At 43.1% G+C, this 22,660-nt stretch overlaps 2 protein-coding genes across 4 annotated transcripts in view; one reads left to right on the forward strand and one right to left on the reverse strand.

Moving 5' to 3' along the window:
* Positions 1-225: 225 nt before the first annotated feature.
* C2H3orf84 (chromosome 2 C3orf84 homolog) lies at positions 226-12,656 on the reverse strand. The gene is made up of 4 exons (XM_033141397.1): positions 12,525-12,656; positions 6,557-6,670; positions 1,967-2,044; positions 226-862 (listed from the first exon to the last, which is right to left on the reverse strand). Exons 1-4 carry the CDS (start codon positions 12,549-12,551, stop codon positions 332-334), a joined length of 750 nt encoding a protein of 249 aa, XP_032997288.1. The 5' UTR covers positions 12,552-12,656; the 3' UTR covers positions 226-331.
* A 6,739-nt stretch (positions 12,657-19,395) lies between these two features.
* Positions 19,396-22,660, forward strand: part of IHO1 (interactor of HORMAD1 1) — a 48,130-nt gene continuing 44,865 nt past the window's right edge. The window contains exons 1-2 of one of the 3 annotated variants that reach the window (XM_033141399.1): positions 19,396-19,458; positions 21,285-21,378. The gene's annotated coding sequence lies outside the window, so the exon portion shown is untranslated. Of the gene's footprint in view, positions 19,459-20,142; positions 20,335-21,284; positions 21,379-21,944; positions 21,964-22,660 lie in introns of those variants that run through there. The other 2 variants (XM_033141398.1, XM_033141401.1) reach the window with 2 other exon arrangements.

Genomic DNA, 22,660 nt, shown 5'->3' on the forward strand with positions numbered 1-22,660 from the left:
CTCCTCCGGGGCTTCCCTGTTTGGTGCCCATTCGTCCCTACAAAACCAACCCTTTGTGCTTAGCCTTAAAAAACAAAACCAAGTCCAATGACAAAACAGCGGAATTAAACGAGCGTACCTCCGCACAACTCTCCTGACCGGCGAAACAACTCAGTGGCCGAAATCAAGAGTTTTGTGGCAAAAGGTTTCCTGGCAGAGGGGAAATAAAGGCATGCAAAACCCGTCTTGTGTCACAGTCCAGCAAGATTTTATTTTATTTTTCCCATATTTAACCTTGTACAAAGGAGCATTTAACTGTTCTCGCAGATAACTGAGGAACTTTCACGTGTGATCAACAGTTGTGCCAGCGCAAACAGTCTGAGACAGTCCACCGGGTTGGCCTGTGGGTGGCAGGACGCACATAAATGGGTCCTGTAGCAAAGGCCTCTGGGGTCTTGCTGGTATCTGTTGCAGTGGGCTCACATGAGCCTGGAACGGTGGCGGGCTCGCTGGAGGCAGGGGCGGTGGGCTCACTGGAGGCAGGCTTGGTGGGCTCACTGGAGGTAGGCTTGGTGGGCTCACTGGAGGCAGGCTTGATGGGATCTTTAGACACCTCACGCTTGAATGTCCTGAGGGTGGGTTCATACAAACAGTAGCTCCGGTACATGTGCTGGTAGGTGGTGCTGGGTGTGCGTTGGAGGGGCTGCCCTTGCCTGTGGGAGTGATGAACTAACACCTGGGGGATCTTTTCTCTAGAGTGGAAGTCATACTGGTAGCTTGAGATGAGGGGTCTCTCACGTCTTAACTCCTCCTTCAAGGGAACCCAGTCAATTATGTTCTTGGTGTCGGGAAGGCTTCCATCTATTCTCCTCCTTCCTAAGCCCTGCCGTGGAAACAAGGACCAGTCTGTTCATAACCTGCACTGCGAAAGGAGCCGTCTAGCACACCATTTTAAACACAGAACAAGAAGAAGCCAGGAGGTTACCAAGGGTGGAAGACAGATGCAATATTCTGAGAGCGAGGGAGGGCGCTGGAGGAAACCTTCCCCACATTTAATCGAAACTAGTGATGGGTGAACTACCTTCCAATTGAGGGACAAAATTTGCGACTGATCAAGTGCTTGACGTCTCTCACACATGTTTTGAAGAAGGGTTCACAACTCTGCGATCGCTTTTTAAAAAATTAATCTATCTTCACACCAAACTGAAACTCCTGCCCTCAGTACCTGATCCTGCATATATTAACTCGCGAGATAGCCAGTATGCCACAAATTGCAATTATTTGGCATTTTAGTGCAAATTTCTCCTAATAAACACATTCTATGCAGGGTTGGTTTTTTTATACTAATATACACATTTTTGCAACCGATTTATCCTAACGCGTTTTGTATGCTATTCTCACGAATATATGCATTCCCCCCCTACACATTATCTGGCTGGAGAACTGCGCTGCAAAATTCGGATGTGCAAATTTAAAAGGACGGCTGTGCTTTGGTTCTCACATTGTTTCAGAAAGCGTGGTTTCACTAGATTAACCTTTGAGTTCAAGCTTAGTCGACTTTCCCTCCCAGCGCCAGTGAGGAATCTTATGGAGCACACCTGCCTTAACAAAGGATGATGTGGCATGGAGCACTCTAGTGCTGAACCTAACACTTGCCCAGTTCTGTCCTGTCCATGCAGCACCTGGCCCTGAATGCTTGAGTGCATCAGGCAACCACTAGACATGTAAGGCAAAGCCTCAGGCTACTTCGTGCAGCCAAGAGCACTTAACTAGTGCTTCTGCAGAGGCGGCCGGTTGGTGTCATCAGTTCCTGAGGGAGCCCTGGAGCCTGCCAAGGGAGAGCTAATCACATTAGGAATGAAACTGATGTCTCTAATCAAGCACTCCTCTGATTAACTTCTCTAACGGCTCTATTGCTGCATAAGAGGAAAAGGATAATAATAATAATAAAACAACCTTCCCGCTCCCTGAAACCAAGCACACTCACGTTCTCAAAATATGTAGCTGATCCTGGGAAGGCGTGCCTGTTGTCGTGTTTAGAGAATATGTGCTTTGAAGGAGTTTCCTGGAAAAGAGCACAAGCAAGATTAGCCCACGGCTCCCTGCAAAACACCACACCCTGCAGTTGTACCAGTGGAGTAAGGACGGGATCTGCTTTGAGGGCAAATTTGGCCCAAAGGAGAGGGATTTTTAAAAGGTACTGGGAAGCTATGGATTTCGGGCGCTGTAGTCCAAGACGATTGGGCACCCAAGGCTGAGAAAGGCTGCTGTAGTTGGTAGGCTAGGATTAGCCCAGTTTTAGAGCCACAGTGTTCTGGTTCACTTTGTATTCTGTTTTCACCCTCTGCCTGCTTCCCCCCCCCTACCTTTTATTTCTAGTAAAGTTTCACAACTGTGCCATTAATCTCTGCAATTGCCAGCCTCGGGATTCTGGAATCCATGCTACTGTTTAGATCAGAGTTGTAAGAGGCCAGTCCATTTTTTCTGAGACCTGGGAAAAACTTGTGAAATGTGGGCTGCCTTTACACACTGAGTAACTTATAAGGGAACTTGCCTGGGAAACACGGGGTGAGTTGGTCTCAGAGTTCCTGGGCTTTGGGAAGTTATGGGGGCGGAGGCTGCCAGGTTAATGAGTAAGCTGCTTTGATATTGGGGTGGGCGAAGACAGCTAGAAGCTAGCCTTGCTTTCCCCAGCAAGTTTGTGTGTAAGGGTAAAGGGACCCCTGACCGTCAGGTCCAGTCGCAGACGACTCTGGGGTTGCAGTGCTCATCTCACTTTATTGGCCGAGGGAGCCGGCGTACAGCTTCTGGGTCATGTGGCCAGCATGACTAAGCAGCTTCTGGCAAACCAGAGCAGCGCACGGAAATGCCGTTTATTTTCCCGCCTGAGTGGTGCCTATTTATCTACTTGCACTTTGACGTGCTTTTGAACTGCTAGGTTGGCAGGAGCAGGGACTGAGCAACGGGAGTTCACCCCGTCATGGGGATTCGAACCGCCAGCCTTCTGATTGCCAAGTCCTAGGCTCTGTGGTTTAACCCACAGCGCCACCTGCGTCCCAAGTTTGTGTGTAGGTTGAGCCAATGATTGCAGGCTGTACCGGCTTGAAGCCTTAAGAAAAACAACAACATTTTGGTGCGACCCAGGTGCACCTTGGCTGCAAGGAGGATAATGGCAGCAACTACCTTAGATTAAGACTCAACTGGCAGCCCTGCAGAGCTGTTGAGTTGCAGTTGGGCAAGCAAGTGAGTGTGAGAGGCTCTTCTGAGCATCCTCGCTTCTCCACAACCTGGTCCTGGGATAATATAGGGCCTTATAGGTGGTACGTGCTCCTGTTAATTTCCCCCAGTGATTACAGTCTGCAATAACCTTTTCTCTGGCCTTCTGATGGCTCACCTTTGCCTGCTCAATCTACCCAGGACTGCTGCTAAAATGAATCTCTGTTTTCATCGCCCAGACACTGTGATGCCCTTGCCTGTGTCCCACAATATCTCCCACAGTATCTCCCTTGGATCCACAACCAGCTTCTCATCCTTTCCTGTGAAACTCTCCATGGCCTTGCCCCCTTCCCCTCCTTGGGCTCATGGGGTTGTGTGGATTCTGATTGGGAGCAAAGCGGAGGAAGAAGGTTTAAGGCCCCTTCTACACACAGTACAGTCCTGATCCGGCTTGTGGGGATGGGCTGTACCAGCGATTTATTATTATTTTTTAAAGACCAAGTGCACCAGGGCAACCATATGATAAATATCACATCTAGTTTGGTCCTCGTATAGAAGTTGTTTGTAAGCCTGTTACCTGAGGTCCCTTTATTTGGAGAAGCTGGAGATGGAGCCAGGATTATCTGCATGCACAGCATGTACCTCTGCCACTGAATTATGACCCTTTGCTTCTATATTCTCTAAAGCCACCCTGTAATTTCAAGGTTGGGTAGGAGAGGCGTTTTGCCAAGCCTTCATTGTTGCTCAGGCTTTATAAATAAAGTTGACCCCCTCGATCAGCATGGGCTTTGAAACCCAGAGAGAGAGAGAGACTCTGCCTCTCGTCTCTTACAGCTTTTGAAAGCAATATTTTCCGTACCAGTGATACTGCTAGCAAACACTTTGCCACAACATAATTAAAATGTAGTACGGGGTAACTAGAGACCAGATAAAGTGCTTGGGGCGGGGTTATATCCAGCCTGCAAGCTGTCAGGGGTTTTGTAACTGTAATAAAATATTGCCAGAGAGGGATTTTCAACAGGTACAGTTTGTAATCCCAAAATGCTGCAGGGGTGAGAAAACAAGTGCCTGCTCAAACAGGCAGAACTATTAAGCAAACACAAGCCCCTGCCTTTGCATCCGATCACCCTCATTAGATCTCCCACAGATAAAATACTGAGCTATATCATTTCTCCCCTCCATGAAATAAGCTGAGAATGAATACTTGGGCTTGGGAATCAGCAGTGGGAGTTCTCCCTTGCAAACCGAAAGGATCAGAGAAAGAGATTATCCAAGCAGCACAGATGCAGAGTCACATGAGCTAAGCCCCTTGTCACAACACGATGTTCGGTTTCCTGCCTCTGCAGTGCTGCAAGGTGACAGGACTCCAGGCGCAGCGGCACAGAGGACGAGAAGCAGCCGTGGCTTTACCTGTTGTCAAAACTGCTGTGGGTCCCGAAAGAGAATTAAGAGGCAGCTGTCTTCATCGCTTAATGGGGACAGATGCCAAGTCTCCTACTGTCAGTGCCAGGATGTGGGGGCAGGAGGAGCCTAATCCACAACATGCCGCTTGAGATATTGCAAAGCAATTAAATAGGACTTAGCTACTACCCAAAATCCCAGCAGATAGATTTAATAAAGAGGAGGACTAGCACTTCCACACCACAATAACAAAGGACAACCTGGTCCTCCGAAAGGCAGGAAAGAAACTACAGACAATGGATCCCTCTCATGAGCAGGTGACAGAGGGTTCTTCCAGACTGTAGCTGTTCTCAGGTGGGATTCAATCACACACCTGCAAATTCAGGTTCCACAATTATAGCTGACTGGGAGGCTTTGCACTACAAACCTGTTTCTCCAACATATTGGACTGGAAATGGACTGGAAGGTTGCTTGAGCCAATGCCATCTTAACCTCCTCGCAAGCAAATTAGGAAGAGTACTCGGTAAACAGAGGATAGAGAAGAATTTCTACTAATGTAACCTTGGGCACATGGAATTTGCTTTACCTTTTTATTTTGGTTTTATTTGAGAAATTTATATCCATCTTTCTCTATAAAAGCGCTCAAGGCAGCTATTAAAAACAGCAAGAAGATAATTAACAAACAATTAGCTGCATTTTAGTTATTAAAGCTTTAAGCAGCATCTAATATAAGTCTTAACAGTGTGATATTCACAACCTCCCAAAACTGATCGTAACGGAAGCACAAAAACTTAACCACATCTTCCTAAACAGATGTTTCCGATCAGAAAAGCATTTTACTTTACAGCATGACAGATTATGCTTTACAGAAAGACATATTCTTGCAACACCATACAGAAGAGTTGAGCGCTAGGATTCAGGAGCCTGCCTGCTGTTCTAGCTCAAATTAGGTCCACATTGGCGAAGGGTCAAATGGGATAAAATCAGCAGTTTGGGACAAGCAATTTTATCCAGGGATTTTAATCCCAGGCTTCACACATATACAGTACACACAAATGCAAGTGAAAGAGTCAACTACAGCCATCCCCACTACCAACAACCTTCGTGGTGGGATTCATCAGTCGCCCTCCCATATCTATCACAGCATGTCTCTCGAGTACTCTGGATATGACCTAGGCCACGCTGTAAAAGCTCCTTTCTAAACTGGGTGGTAAAATGGCAAATGAGATCCAGTGTAAACAAGTGTAAAAGCGAAGCATGTTCATATACAGTATATGCTCATGAGCTGACTGATCAGAAATGAGACCTTGGGGTCGTGGTGCAGAAAGATTTTGACCCAGTGTGTGTGAGGAAAGGCACATTCCATGGTAGAGATCACGAGGAAAGGAACTGAGAATCATAGAATCATAGAGGTGGAAGGGACCCTGAGGGTCATTAAGTCCAACCCCCTGCTATGCAGGAATCCTGCCCATGGCCATCCCTGGGTGGGCTTGAACCACCAACTTTCTGGTTAACAGCCAGATGGGCTGTTGTGAAAATAAAACTGCCAATATTGTAATGCTGCTACAGAATTTCAATGTGTGACCGCATTTGGAATGTTGTGTACAGTTGGAAAATAAATAGGTTTTCATTTTTTTAAAAAAAAAGCATAGCCACAGGTTGGAGGTGGGTCTCAGGTATGAAACGGCTGAAGACTTGTGGTCAAATAGTTAAATACCTGAACTTGAGAACTTTCTCTCCCAGATCTTAACCACTGCAATGCACCGAGGCCTACTTCCAGTACATTTCATGCTTTCCTCCGTGCAAAATGAGATTAGTCACAGCACGCCCATAAGGCCCTTTCATTCCATTTGTCCCTATTAACAACCAGATAGGAGGTCTGGTAACGATGAAGGCTTTCATTTGCCTTCTTCCCAGTGGGAGCCTGTCTAAGACCAGCCGGAGGTGACCTGTCACTCACCTTCATTCTCTTCAGGAAGAGTTCAGGAGGTTGTGGCTGGGCTGCTTTGCGATACTCCTGGGTGAAGTCGCTCCTGCATCTGCTTCTGTAGTTGCCATAGAAACCGTTGGCGTGCTGGAGCAAGAGAGGCAACAGGGAGCCCCTAATTAGCAATTGAGCAACATAATCCAGTCGCCTCTCCAAACTTGCTGGTGAGCTTGATAGGGGCCAGTGGAGGTCACACTTTGCCTCTGACAACCACGAAAGGATTTCACAGGGGTTTGTCATTATTCTTATTACCGACAAGAAAAGCGGCTCTTCAGGCGAGGGCAAGAAGCAGACAGGCGAATCTCCGAAGATGCAGGCCAGCTTCCCACGGGGGATCTCTCTTGGCCACGTTAAGCCAGCCAAGGACTTGTCAAGAGAGCTTCATTTGGGAGGGCTGAGAGTAATGTTTCGACAGTCTTGATCACCATGGACCAGACATAAGGGGTGCTTCAGTCTGAGCTGATCTGCGCCAGTCGACGTGGCTGGTAGAGAATGCCCAGCTGCGCCCCGTTTCCAGGCTGCCCTCTTGCACTCAACCAAAACAGCATTCTGCTGGAAAAAGGGATTCTTGGTTGTGTGCAACATCATCCAGCCATCAATGTGGGCCTGGAAACCCATAATCTGGACCAGCCTTTACAACAAAAGAGCTATCTCTGGGACACTGAGTATACAGTGGTCCCTTGGTTCTCAAACTTAATCTGTTCCGGAAGTCCGTTCCAAAACCAAAGCGTTCCAAAACCAAGGCGCACTTTCCCATGGAAAGTAATGCAAAACGGATTAATCCGTTCCAGACTTTTAAAAAACAACCCCTAAAACACCAACTTAACATGAATTGTACTATCTAACAAGACCATTGATCCATAAAATGAAAGCAATAAACAATGTACTGCCGTCACACAGTCAATCAATCAGTAGCTGAACTGGGTTCCACATAGTCACAAAAAAACAAAACAAAAAAGCCACAAAAATGCAAAATAAATAGCAAAAACAGGCAGACCTCAGCGTAACACTCGGAACGGAAGCATGGCACTCAAAACAGAGCACATTCGGCTTCCGAAAAGAGTTCGAAAACTGGAACACCTACTTCCGGGTTTGCAGTGTTTGGGTTCCAAGTTGTTTGAGTACGAAGGCGTTTGAGAACCAAGGTACCACTGCATTAAAAATCAATCAATCAAAACACTGCACTAAAGTAACCATTCTGTGCCAAGAAGCTGGAATCTATAACCATTGTTGTCTGTTGTCCAGCACAGTCACTATAGCAGATATGGGAGGAGTCATGACTAGCCTCCACTGCTGCTACTTACATACCCGCCAACATTTTACTATTGAAACTAGGGATGTAACACTCCTATTTTCTTTTTTAATTTTTATTTATACTCTTCAGGTTTATACATTGCGTTAATTTTACAATCATTTTAACATTTCAAAGCTTGAGTTCCTTCCCCCTCTTTCTGCGGTTCCTTAAATTTATTTTTTAATATCTTCTGCATATCCAAATTCATTTGATTTGCTCATTTAATTATCTACTTTAAATATATACTCTTATGAAACTGCAGGTTATTAAAATAATCCTGCCCATGTTTTTTATCTGTTTGCCATTTTTCTGTAAATATTCAATAAACCATTTCCATATATATATATATATATATATATATATATATATATATATATATATGTTTGTTATCTTGATTTCTGATTCTTCCGGTAAGTTTCGCCATTTCTGCATATTCCATAAGTTTTTGTATCCATTCTTCCTTTGCTGGGACTTCTGCTTCTTTCCATTTTTGGGCGAGTTACAAGTAGCATTCTTGCTGCTGTAGTAGCATATATAAATAAATTTCTATACAATTTAGGTAGTTCTGTCCCTATAATGCCCCAAAGAAAAGCTTCTTTTAAAAAAAAAAAAAAACCACAAAGGTTATTTTAAACATCCTTTTCAATTCATTATATATTGTTACTACAAGACCACCACATATGATAAAAAAAACCTTGCAGGGTCTCTCCCTGTTTAGCTATAATGTATGTTACTTCACTAGGGACATGGGTGGCGCTGTGGTCAAAACCACTGAGCCTAGAGCTAGCCAATCAGAAGGTTGGTGGTTCAAATCCCCATGACGGGATGAGCTCCCATTGCTCTGTCCCAGCTCCTGCCAACCTAGCAGTTCAAAAGCACACCAGTGTAAGTAGATAAATAGGTACCGCTGTGGCGGGAAGGTAAACAGCTCTGGTTTCCGTGACGGTGTCCCGTTGCGCCAGAAGTGGTTTAGTCCTGCTGGCCTCATGACCCAGAAAGCTGTCTGTGGACAAATGCCGGCTCCCTCGGCCTGAAAGCGAGATGAGCGCTGCAACCCCATTAGTTGCCTTTGACTGGACTTAACCGTCCAGGGGTCCTTTACCTTAATTTACCTAAATCTCTTCACTAACTTCCAGCTGTGGTGAGCCAGCTGCATTTGAGGGCCTTTGAGGAAAATATAATTAGTCTGTTACTTGATGTAAAGGACAAGTTTAGCAAAGTTTCAGGATATTAAAAGGGACCCTGGACATCTGCTCCAAAGTCCTACTCTGACAGCACCACTGGAAACTTCAATCCCCGACAGTCAGAAATAATGTTCAGCCCCACTCCTGAATTTTCATCAGGCATTGCTTGCACATATTCAAACCTGTCTTTGTGGCCCTGTAAACTGACAGGTTTTTTTTTAAGAGTCTCAATATTTTGTGTTGTAGCCTGAGATTGTGGAACTAACTGCCCTGTTTACGGCAAAAGGTAGAGGGAGCTGTTCTAAATTTGTTTGTGTTGTGTTGATAAAGGCTGAGCTGCAACAGACAAATAAAGACCACTTTTCTGTGCACATTGTCAGTCCTGTGCAGTATTTTGAGGTCACAGCTTCTCACCGCTATAAAATAATAGTACAATTCCATCTTTTATCCACCTTGGTTGATAGGCTTTGATGCCTGGATCTCAGCAATATGTCTCATGCGATAGATTACTAGCCATGCTACCCACAGAGAGTGCTGCTATGGGATAAAACTGTAGGAAATGTATATATTACCTTGCAGAAAGAAAGAAAGAAAGAAAGAAAGAAAGAAAGAAAGAAAGAAAGAAAGAAAGAAAGAAAGAAAGAAAACTGGGGGGAGGGGAGGAAACATTTTGAAGGTTTTATTTAAAGAGACAAACAAGGCAAGGTTGCCCTCTATGCTTGCTTTTGTTTGCATTCTCTGTTGAACCTCTAGCAGAAATTATTAGATCTAACCAGATGATAAAAGGTGTTAAAGCTGCCTAGGAAGATTTTGAAATTAGCTTGTACGCAGGTGATGTGGTCTTATATGTTCAAGGTCTGGAAAATATAATTAGTCTGCTGCTTGATGTAAAGGACAAGTTTAGCAAAGTTTCAGGATATAAAATAAACTGTACTGTACTAAATCTGAGTGGATGGGTGAGATTATCCAGTTAAATATTATGGCATATTGATATCATAAGACCTAAATAAATGTATTTGAATACAATCATGAAAAGCTAGTGTTTAAAGTCAAAGGTATACTAAAAACTGGTTGCCGTTGAAAACATTGGTTGGGGGAATTAACATTTCTAAAATTTTACCCAAAAAATTATTTTTGTTTTTTAATTTTCCAATTATAATACTTCCCTAAATTATAGATACTTGGCAAAATATATTTATGGAGTTTATTCAGCAAAAGAAAAGATGCAGGGTAGCCTTAAAGACTTTACTAGGAGGAATACCAGTAAAAACAGAGAGTTAGCTGTTCCATCATTTGCAAAATATTATGAAGCAGTTATGTTAACTCGCTTAAGAATGTGATTCCACTCAGATCACTATTCTTTTTCTTATTCCCTATAATCGGAAGAATGCCTGATTGCATGTTCGGCTAAACAAAGTATGAATTGTAGCCTGCATGGTTAAACTGACTAGTATGATCTGACTGAGAGGGGGAAGACAAGATTATGATTCTTTTGTTGACAATGTTATCATTTTTATTGTATATTGGGGGAATAAGGTACAGGAAAATATAAATCCACATGCATTGCTGGGAGTGCTTTGAGACTATATATCAAATTAAATTTATTTAACCTTAACGAGATTAATGCATCAGGGGAGATTTACTACCCGGGCTTCCCTCTCCTTTCTCTCTCTCACTGTTTTATTTTTAACCATTTCCATTATTATTATTATTATACTAATGTTGTACATTGTTTAAAATGTTGAGTACTTTAGTATCACTGATGTAGAGTGCTTAAATGTTGAGGAAAGAATTGGGGGAGGAAACATTTGGAAGGTTTTCATATATTAGAATGCTGCTAAACCAAAAGGGAGAATGTTTGTTCATCTTATCTATCAAGAAAAGGGCAATGAAATGTGGGTTTAAGTAGGTGAGTTTTGATCTGCATTAGGAAAAAAAACCACACTGGCAGCAGATGCTTTTTGTGTGCATTTGGTATGTGTATTTCTGCTGCTCAGGACCGGAAGAGAGTGAAGAACAGGAGATCAGATGCAAGAGGTAAATATGTGAGGTGTGGGTGAATTTTTAACTGCTTGACATAAGGACTCTCTAGGTCGGAGGCCAAAGACACTCTCCAACAGCTCATGGAGAGTAGAGCATACTCCTCACAGCAGTTTACCCCTTACTGAGTTACAATTTCCATCAACCCTTAACACAAACTACAGTGCCCAGAATTCTTTGAGGAGGAAATGTGCTTTGATTGTGATTTAAAGGTGTAGTGTGTACACAGCCTAAGTTCCCAGCAAGGGAAAAGCTGCCATTGCTACTAAAATAATGGAAGAATCAATGCGGAATTTTGCAGCTCATAAGACAACACTCAAGATTACAGGATGTATCTAACGGAGGAGCGAAATTTCCATTTTTATATTTGGCCTAGCATCAATATGCCTAAGGCCACTCCTGTTTCCTGCCTGGGATGCTATGGTTGCCAGGCAACCATAGGTCTTGCTCCCTAACCTTTTTTCTTGTGGCAAAAGTAGTGGACCAGTGGGGAGCAAGTGGGGAGAAAGGAGTTGGAGTCATCCAGAGCACCTCACTGCTTCGTGCTGGCCCTGTTCAGAAACAACTGGCAGGATCTGAGCCAAACATTTCTGTCCTATTATAGAGTCTAAACATACCATGCACCCATCCTGCTGTACAAAATCTCCCATTATTAGAGTGTCATTTCTGAGGAAATGGGGACATTGAGCAGAAGCCATCCCTCCCATACAGATTGGAATTGATTTTTTGCAGGGTTAACCTGACCTCAGCCAATCCCCTTAATTTCATCCCATAAACTTCTTTATGGTTCAACCCCTTACTTCAATTCACGTGCAGGGCTTAATTTGCACCAAGGCTTGCCAAAGCTCAGGCCTGGAACATGCGAAGTAAGGACAAAAATGAAGGAACACTTGAGCCAGGGCAGAATGTATTTATCTTTTCACCAAGGCTCAGTACACACTATACCGGAGCTTTCTAAACTTTCCATGATGGTGACACAGTTTTTAGACATGCATCATTTCGCGGCACAGTAATTCAGTTTTACTAGCAAGCCGGAGGTTAAACTAACCCCTTATAAGAGCATTTGTGCGACACCACCTACACACTGCAGCCGACACACTAATGTTTGGAAAGCTTTGCACCGACTATACCTTCAAAGCCCATTATCTGGGCGCTGTGATTTGTTAAAAGTTGCTGGGAATTTTACTACAGTGCCCAAGATTCTTTACAGGAAAGAATGAGCATGTATATGCTTCAGAGGTAGAGTGTGTATATAGCCCAGGTGAATACAAAGCATCCCAGATCCCATAGATTAGAGGGGAATACTTCCAGATTAGAGGGTAGCATTTCTAGACACACCTGGTCATCTTTTTCTAGAATATAAAGTGTTTGTGAGACCTTACAAACAGTCACGGAAAGCATTTATCACAAGCATTGAACTTACCCATGTCCCTACAATCGGGCTAGGCATCCCCTCAGGATCTGAGGGGAGCCACGTAGAAGTGGCCTGTCCCCTCAGTTATTTGAGCCGCCACCTGAAGCTAGCTGGTACCTGGGCATAGGGCTTGCCACCCATGTTTACATGGTTGCCAAGCAACTATTATATGCAGAAAGCATGGATTGTTAGATCAGGGTCAAGATGTCTGCCTGATGCTCAATGTGACATTTCAGCCCATTCTCTGCTCTTGAGAAGGAACCTGTATTATTAAAATGTGGTGATTAGTACTCAGACAGTGTTTGGGGTAGTCAGAAGGGCAGGTAGCTAGGGTTGCCAACTGCTCAAGAGGCAAAATAAATAAATAAATAAAAACCCTTGCCTGGCTTGTTCCAGTACCTTTGAAAGGGGTTTACTTACTAGGAGTCAAATACCAATAGGTGAAGTGTGTTAACCAATCACTTAAATAGTCACAACTTTAAAATGACACTTTGGCTTGGCATTGAGATTTGACCTTCAGCAGACATTGTCATACAACTTGTATTCGAACTTATTTCTATAATCATGAGGGCTAAAACATTTGCTAGGTTCTGATCTCTCTCTCTCTCTCTCTCTCTCTCTCTCTCTCTCTCTCTCTCTCTCTCTCTCTTTCTCTCTCCCTCCATACTGCTGTGTGCCATAGTAGAACATATGTTCTTTGAGATGGACTAGAATTACGATACAGTTACGTGTGCCACTAAAATACATCCTCATGAATGTCTGCAGAACCGTAGCCTTAGAACAGCATCTTGTCACACAGCCATACTCATTGGCTCTGCCTTAAGAGAGTGAATTTAGGACCGAATAAACATTTATATGGTCAAGATCATGGGTAGGCAAACTAAGGCCCGGGGGCCGGATCCGGCCCAATCACCTTCTAAATCCAGCCCACAGACAGTCCAGGAATCAGCGTGTTTTTACATGAGTAGAATGTGTCCTTTTATTTAAAATGCATCTCTGGGTTATTTGTGGGGTCTGCCTGGTGTTTTTACATGAGTAGAATGTGTCCTTTTATTTAAAATGCACCTATCAGTTATTTGTGGGGCATAGGAATTTGTTCTCCCCCCCCTTCAAAATATAGTCTGGCCCCCCACAAGGTCTGAGAGACAGTGGACCAGCCCCCTGCTGAAAAAGTTTGCTGACCCCTGGTCAAGATCCTTACCTACCACAGCCATTGTAGTAGAGAAGATGGATGGATTTATGAAATAGTAACTTTAAATATTAAAGTTATGGCTTTTATGCCAGGTTGAACATCAACCTTTTTAAGTGCCCAGAAAAAAATACGTGTTTTTGTAGAAGATTTTGTAAAAAAGGTACTGGAAGGCAACATCCACTAAATAGGAGACCAGTTGCTTTCAGGCAACTTCATTGCTTGTTAATAGATTAAAGGCTTCTTGTGTCTCACTACAGAGGCAAAAAAAAATCCACTTCCTTCAGATATATACTTGAAGACAGTGCTTGACAATAGCCCTAAGCTCTGTGCTGTGAAGGAGAGAAACTAGAGACTATAACAATGAGGTTAGCTGTCAGAGATGGCTATGGAGGAAAATGTCCTTCTTTAATGAAATGTTACCTTTTTGCACATAAGCCCACTGAAAATATCAAATCTCATTTTCTGAGCCCCAGAAATCCAGCCAGCAATCAGCACAAAACTGAATCTCCACAGCCACTTCTGAAGCAGGGAACATTCTGTGTAATAGCAGAAAATAACACAACAAACTGGTGCCAAATCTCACAGAAATTGTACAGTGCTAAAGCAACTCATTATTTCTTAACGGGTATGGAAATGTCTTCAATAGGAGCCAATGAAGCTTTGTAAGAATAGCATGGATTTTTGTCATAGTCTGTGGGATGGTGATAAAATAATTTAATAGAATAATTTAATAGATTTTTTTGTTGCGCAGATGGCCAAAGGGAAGAATCCCACAAAGAATGGGCGAGAGAACAACAAAGCATGTATGCAGCATTTAGTGCCTACACTGGTTGGTTGGCATCCGTCTGTATCAGGAGACTATGGAGGAGTGCGCCTTGGAGGGTGAGGTATGCACTGATAAAAGCATGAAATCCATTATCTGGCATAGATTTTGACTAGTTGAGAATCTACTTTCTAAGTCTTTTTAAAAAATGCAATTATAAAAATACCACATTTTCATATTTCACGGTGGCAAAGGAAGCCTTGATTATTTGCAAGTCAGAAGCCAGAGGGGGGCTCTCCAAGCACAATTATACTTGGTAAGGGGACGTGCTTATGTTATGCGTGAATCTGGATCTTTCACCATGACCCTTAGACCCTATTCCAAATGTGCCATGTGGTTAGCCTGTGTCTCAGTATACTCTCAAACTCTGTTTCTTCCAGTATGTGTATTATTTGCTGGCATGTACATAATTTGCACCTGTCCCTGAAATATATTTAGCAGATGATTACCAGAAATAAATACACACACGCGCATGTGTGTGTGTTTTATTTTATTTTTTGTTAAATAATTTTGATTAATTTTCAATTTCAAAAATCCAATATGATGTATGTGTGTTTTAAAGTGATTGTAAGAAGCTTTGGGGCTGTGCAGATCATGCTATTTGGGAACAATATTTGTATAGCATACTAAAAACGATATTCAGTCTTATGGTAGATAAATATTAAAGTAAGTTTTTTTTTCTGTATATGGTGGAAATGTATTCTTGAAGGTGGTTGTTGTTGTTGTTGTTGTTGTTCAGTCGTTCAGTCATGTCCGACTCTTCGTGACCCCATGGACCAGAGCACGCCAGGCACCCCTATCCTCCACTGCCTCCCGCAGTTTGGCCAAACTCATGCCAGTCGCTTCGAGAACACTGTCCAACCATCTCATCCTCTGTCATCCCCTTCTCCTTGTGCCCTCCATCTTTCCCAACATCAGGGTCTTTTCCAGGGAGTCTTCTCTTCTCATGAGGTGGCCAAAGTACTGGAGCCTCAACTTCAGGATCTGTCCTTCTAGTCAAATGGATTCACAGGATCAGTATGCCTAGCATAGCAACTGTGGTACAAAGTGAGCAATGGCAGCATCAATTTCCTATATTATTTAGTATCTCTTCTGAGAGGTAATTTTGAGCCTACTTTCTTTTTAACTCTACCAAACCCGGGGGCAGCAGCCAGCAGGAAGAGCCCAGAGTTGAACATAAAACTGATCTTTTTTCACATGAGTCTCGTAACTCAGCTCAACTCAATATATAATTGGGATGTTAAAAAACAACAACCCTGTGGCGGGAATGTACATTCTCTTTCTCTTTCATGTTGTATCCTCCTACTGTAACAATATTAGCATTTACATGGGAAAGCTGAAAAAGAGCATGCAATCTCTTCAGTTTACGCAGGTTGGCATTATGGTGTACTGCCTATATACTATATATTTCCCATCATACTCAAGAAATAACTGTATTATTAAGAACGGAAAGGAAAGGAAAAGAAAAGAAATTACTGTATCGAGTAATACTAACACCAACTTTCTTTGGGGGGGGGATCATTACAAAGGAAAAAAACAGAAATATTATTACCCCCTTCTCAACTCTTTAGCAGGATATTGAAACAATGAATAGTTAATAAGTCATTACATCTGCATAACCAACGCTGATAAACTTTCCCTTTGAGAATATGTAGCTCATGGATTATTTACCCAGTTGTTGTGATGGGAAAATTTAGCTCCCTGTAATTTCTTCAGTAAGTGAAATTCCCATGGTGTTTATATATTACAAACATTGGTTTTGCTTGCATATTTGCATGCCCTTCTGACAGCAAACCCCAAAGCTAAAAGTAACTCATTGATTACATAAATTATAAGCCTACAATTGGCAAAGCTTTCACTTTGCTCTCTGTAAAGTCAGTATGAATTCTACAATTCTTGTGCTCAGTACGGTAGAGATAGTGACCAAAGTTCTTCAGACTGCAATCCAAAATACAAGTAGCTAAGTGCTACTGAAATCAGTGGGAGTGGAGTTCTAGGGAAAACTTGAACAGGATCAGACTCAGGCCCGGCTCACCCATGAGGCAAGCTGAGGCAACTGCCTCAGATGGGCGGATCCATGGTGACAGCAGATCTGGCCTCCAATATATGCATTGTCGCCTGCTGCTGCTGCTACCGTGGTGGCAATGGCTTTGGCACACTCCTTTGAGGCTGGATCTGTCTCTTTCTCAGCAGCCCCCTACCAATACCATCTCTACAGCAACCTCTTGGTCTCCCTCCCACTCCTAGGGAGGAAATGGTGGGGGCTGCCCTCTGGGGTCTTCTGGGCTCTGGGCCCACCCAGCTTGATTTTGACCTGGCCCCTTCCCCCCACCCACCCTCAATGACCTTTAGATTCTCATTTCAACTGTTGGGTAAGGTTGCTTTGATTCTCCTCCATCTTGTTCCCAGTGTAGGTCTTCACCCACCCACTCTTCCCTGGCCAGTGGATGTGAGCACCATGTTGTGGTTTGCTTCAAGTGCCAAAAGGTCTTGGGCCAGTGCAGATCAGACTGTATGCATAAGAACAAAAACTTTTCAAAACTGAAGATACCACACTGCATCACTTCAAGATTGATTTGGAATTCGTATTTTACACTTTGATAGGAGCAGGAATGCCGTATGTCTACAGGCAAATCAATGGAGCACAAGAGTGCTGGATATGGATTGAGTGAGGGTCCATGGGCAATTTAACTAGACTGAACTTTGCCCCTCTCCAATATGGCGTGGAAAAATATGTTATATCTTCTTCTGCCTTTACATCTTTTAAAGAAAGCCAGTTTGCACGACCTGTTTTAAGGGAATGTGTCAGACTTCTTCTATCATCTGAACTCTTGGAATGAGATTTCCTACCTCGATTTTGTTCTTTATGGGATAAGCAGAAGTTAGTAAATGGGGAGATTGCAAGCATAGGTCCCCGTCCCCCCGCCCCCCATTTTCACCCAGTGAGAAACAAGCTCAAAGCCACTTCTTAATTTTTGGAATTATCAGGGGCTGCCTGCCAAAACTCACTTTATTTTGCACACCTTTGTTCTGCCCTTTGTCGGGGCTTACTGCAAAGCGCTTTGTGTAACATAAAGGAAAAAAGAATGGGAATTCTGAATCACAGGGGCTAGGATTAATGGAATGGCTCATTAGGAACCTAACAATGTCATCCTATCCCCAATTTATGCTTGCTGGGTAAAGTAGGATTGCTCCCAAATCCCCATTCACACTGGCAATCAAAAAGGACACTTTTTGCAACAACTCTTCTGTCTGCTGGACACTGACAGTGCCAGGGGGGATATGGGTGGAATGACAGGCATGTTGATGGAGGAGCAGAAATCAGGATCCTATGCTTGGGTCAGATCTGTTCACACCCAGTTTTAATAATATCATGTCTGTAAGTCTGTAAGCAGGGTCGGATTTAGGTTTGATGATGCCCTAAGCTACTGAAGGTATTAATGGGGCCCTTTATACGTCAAGCTGTCCTTTGTCAACAACAAATTGCCACTGTTTTTTTGTGTTGAATATATGCTATATGGTAATTTATGGACCTAGCAAAATATGTATTTTATCAAAGTGATTGTTGAAATGAACTACAATTAAGAAAAAGTATATTAATAGTGAAGTACAATGTTTTGGGGGTTGTTTTTAATTGTCTGGAAGGGATTAATCCATTTTGCATTACTTTCTATGGGAAAGCGCGCCTTGGTTTTGGAACACTTTGGTTTTGGAACAGACTTCTGGAACGGATTACGTTTGAAAACCAAGGTACCACTGTATATAGAAATGAGCAAACCAGAAATATTTTAGGGAGCAGGCTAGCAGGTGGGCCCCATTACTTACATCATAGGAGCCTACACAACACAAACCAAAACACTGTTGCTGTATATAGGTTTTATTTTATTTGTTTTTTTATCTTCTATTTTGGAAATGTACATCCAGTTTTCCCCCCTTTAAATATTTGGGGGGGCAAGAGAGTGGGGCCCTAAGCTATAGCTTGTTTAGCTTATACGTAAATCTGACACTGTCTGTAAGAGGTGGCATACATACATACATACATACATACATACATACATACATATTTGTATTATTGAGTGTTGAGTGTTTGTGGGGGGGGAGGCTCGGTTAATTTCATTGTAACACAGGTTGTACATTGACAATAAAGGTGTTGTTGTTGTTGTTAGCTGCCTTGAGCTATTGGTAGAAAGGTCAGTATCAAAACCAGTCTATCAGCAAGTTAAGACACTTATTTAAAACCCTGATGTAAATGGAGAAACCAACATTGCCCCTCATCCCTTTTCCACCCTTACAGCCGCAGCAGAGAATAGGATTGGTCATAACTCTGCAGCTACTTATAGCACATTGGTGTATGTAAACCCTGTCTGGGGAACACCTGCATCATATTTCAAGCCACACAGCATGCCAGAAAAATAAAAGTTGTGAGCCTCGCAAAGTGCTGAAGTGAAGGAAGCAATATGAGTTATTCACAAAAGCACCCAAATTTTCTGCTATTGCATGTAACACGTTTTGAGTACTGTATCTCTTTGGATTGGCCACTTTTTGTCTCCTGAATCAGACGTTTCTGTCCTTTGAGAGGAACACCTTGCTCTGCCCCCATTTCTTTAATGACCACAAGTGTCAGCTTTTTGGGGTGACTTTGCATAAAAATTATGTGGACTGCCTAGTTACACTACAGACTTTCATTTGTGTTCTAGCAGCTTAACTGTCATGGCTCTCCCTAAAAAATCTTGGAAATTGGTGAGGTGTTGAAAAGTCTGTTAGAAATTTCCTAGCCTCTCCCTCAGTTCCAAGGATTGTGAACAGAGAGAATGAATATTAAACCAGCTTTGAAGCAACCTAATAGGTTTCACCTCTTTCTCTCTGACTTTCAGGCTGTAAGCTTATATACCCCAACCTGAGACTCAAATACCCCATTGGACTCAAAGGTACTTTTACTTCTGAGCAGACATGCATGGGAAGGCAGTGTTAACCACCTGGACATTATTATTATTATCATTATCATCATCATCATTCTTCACATGAACTTTTAAGAGACTGTTCAGAGCTAGGCAACAGGCAAATGTAACTTTTGATTTACATTTATATGCATTGACTTTAAAATTGTGATTTTTGTTCCCTCATGACTTGGCTACCATTTCTTTACACAGAAAAACTTGTGGGGCTGGATTGCTGAGGTCTTAATGCTTGGAGTACAGTAATGGGGTTTTCAGATTGTTTTTTTTTTCAGGGGATGAAAAGCCCTGAGATCTCTTGAAACAGTAACTGAATGTTGTGAGGGGTTTAGATCTTCCCGAGTGGAATTTCTCTTGAGGAGGAATCTTATTTATTTTTTTAAAAAACAAAGCAGTTTAAAATAATGATGATGATGATGAAATGTCGGTACATGTAACCCAAGTCTGTGGTACTTCAATCTTTCTGAGGCTCTGAAAAAACGGTGAGATTAGGAAAAACAAGATTGCCGGCTCCCAAATGGGGTTTCGGCTGGAAACGGGATGAGGACGTTTCTTGTGAGGGAGGCGATAACGTTAATTCGGTCAAGGGTCTAAAATACTTATTTTTCTTGAGGCGCTGCCTCTCGGGGGAGGGGGGGGGAGAGACTTGTGCGGGCCTTGTGCGATATGCTTTGCGCGTGGAACACCATTAAAACTTTATATATATAGCGAGGATCCCTCGCTGCGTGAAGGAGAACCGTGAGGGAGCTTCTCGAGGCGCTTCGCCTGAGGAAGAGCGTCAGGCGCCTCTCGCGCGCTGCGGAACAACTCCTCGCGCCCACTAAGCCAGGGAAGGCGGAAGAAAGAAAGGTCTGCTGCTGAAAGAAGGGAGGAGGAGGCACGTTAGGTTTACAGTTTAAAACAAATGCCTACACGTCAGCTCCACACACCCAGGAAAAATTCTCAAAGCGAGGAGGAGCTGCATCAGCAGCCCAAACCCAAGAGGGGAGAAGTGCTCCCGCTTCAAGTTCCTCTTGGTTTTACATTGGCACTTGAGGGCGAGGGGGGGGAGGGGGGGTGCTGCAGGTTGCAAATCATGCAGAGGCAGCAATGGTTATTCCAATAACTTAAGCGCCTTTCAGGCACGAGTGACTTTGTAAACAGTAGCCGGTGTGTGGGAGGGGGGGTATGGGCCGTTCAGGGCGTCAAAAAACAAAAAAAGTCAAAGCGACGCCAATGGGACCTGCCACAAAATGGTGCAGCGTGGTGTAGCCGCCTTGCAGAATCTTGAATTTCGTTTTCTGCCCACCAGCCCAACCGACAGCAGCGTCCTGTGGCCATCTAAGCATTATTATTATTTTTTGCGAGGGGTGTTTTGCCCCTTACTTTTTCCCTGTGGGGGTATTTTCCAAAGATGCTGATGCATGGGCATAGCCAGGATTTTTTTGGGGGGGGGGCAGGCCTTTTGTTAGGGGAGGCGCAGAACCTCAGTTAGCTATGTCATTTTATTGATTTGTATTGATTTAGGTGGGGCAATTGTCCCCTGCCCCCCCCCCGGCTACGCCCATGTGCTGATGTCCTCTTTCCCCCCAAGCATGCTGCTATGAAGCTCCCTCTTTCCCCTCCTTTTGTCGGCACTGTTTTACCAATGACACAATTTGCTGGGACACAATTTGCTATTGTAATAGGAGGGCACATGGGTCATAACTGAGCCCTGATTTTTCTGTGTGCATGCTAAGCATGTTTGTTTCCACACATTTTTTCAAAAGGCATGTTTTTGAAATCCACATTTTCATTTTTATTTTTTTTTCCAATTCCAGGGCTTTTCATCTACCCCAGTTGGAGGAACTTGACACACGCCATATATTTAAAGTACATCCCTGCCCCCAAGAATCCTGGGAACAGGAGTTTAAGGTGCTTGGAACTGTATTGTGTATAAATGTGTTTTATATGTATTATGAACTTGGGCTGTTGTTTGTTGTTTTGTACCTGCCTTCAATCACTTTTCCAATTCCACCCTCTATTACCCTTCTCGGTAGTGGCGCCCTCCCTCTGGAATGCCCTCCCTTCAGATACAGGTAGGTAGCCGTGTTGGTCTGCCATAGTCAAAACAAAATAATTTTTTTTAAAAAAAAAATCCTTCAAGTAGCACCTTAGAGACCAACTAAGTTTGTTCTTCTACATATAAGGGTCTGGTGACTTCTGTTTCAGTGTATCTGAATAAGTGTGCATGCACACAAAAGCTCATACCAAGAACAAACTTAGTTTCTCCCTTCAGCTGTCAAGGAAATAAAAAAACTATCTGACCTTTAGAAGACATCTGAAGGCAGCCCTGTTTAGGGAAGTTTTTAAAGGATTGATGTTTTTATTATGTTTTTAGATATGTCGTAAGCCACCCAGAGCGGCTGGGGAAACTCAGCCAGATGGGCAGGGTATAAATGTAACAACAACAACAATAACAACAACAACGGCATCTTAAAAAAAGAAGCCAGGAAATGAGTAACAGCATTATCAATTTCTATTTGTTAGAAAAAGTTGATACTGAGGTCTCTCACAAGAATAGTATTTGACTTGCATAAGGCTTGTGCAGGAGTAATTAAGACGCCTTCCACAAGAGCTCTTTTATTATTTTTTAAAACAACAGCAGCAGAAATCCTGATATATGGATTGTGATTACAGTTTCCTTGGTAACCCCACACATTTATTGTGTGGTGATCATGAGAGAATTGCTCTTCCAAATTGAGGGTGCCTTCAGCATGTAGAAATCGGTGGAAATAGAAGTCTTCCATTTGATTTCGGGGACCTCCAGAAATAAAATGGCTAGGTTGTGCTCAGCTGAAGAACGAAGAGGATCAGGATATGGTGACAGAGACCACTCATCAAAATGTCACACAGTAGCTACACGTGACAAACTGCCGTCAACCCCCCCCCAAAAAAGTGGGGGAAGCACAATGGCCTTCCACATTGCCAATGTATAATGGGTTATTTTTGCATATTGGATTTTCTTGTGGGAAGTGAAAAATCTAGTTTACATGTAAACAAACATCTATGGGCTGGCATTCTAATGAAGGTGACTTCAAATTGTGAGCATGAGCAAACACTGATTCCAAAATAAACTCCCATCTTGAAGCATCCTGTGTTTCACTCTTGTTGATTTTTAATGCTGAGTGGGACTAGAATCTTGACAATAACAACA

Source organism: Lacerta agilis, chromosome 2 (genome assembly GCF_009819535.1).
Source record: "Lacerta agilis isolate rLacAgi1 chromosome 2, rLacAgi1.pri, whole genome shotgun sequence".
In the NCBI taxonomy this organism is placed as follows: domain Eukaryota; kingdom Metazoa; phylum Chordata; class Lepidosauria; order Squamata; family Lacertidae; genus Lacerta; species Lacerta agilis.

What these genes read in the sequence shown, in the direction of transcription:
- C2H3orf84 (XM_033141397.1), bottom strand. Translation starts at nt 12,551, where the DNA reads ATGCCTAGCCCGATTGTAGGGACATGG. An exon ending in GCCCGATTGTAGGGACATGG is followed by an intron (nt 6,671 to 12,524) that starts GTAAGTTCAATG and finishes CTCTTGCTCCAG; the next exon opens with CACGCCAACGGTTTCTATGG. An exon ending in TCTTCCTGAAGAGAATGAAG is followed by an intron (nt 2,045 to 6,556) that starts GTGAGTGACAGG and finishes GCTCTTTTCCAG; the next exon opens with GAAACTCCTTCAAAGCACAT.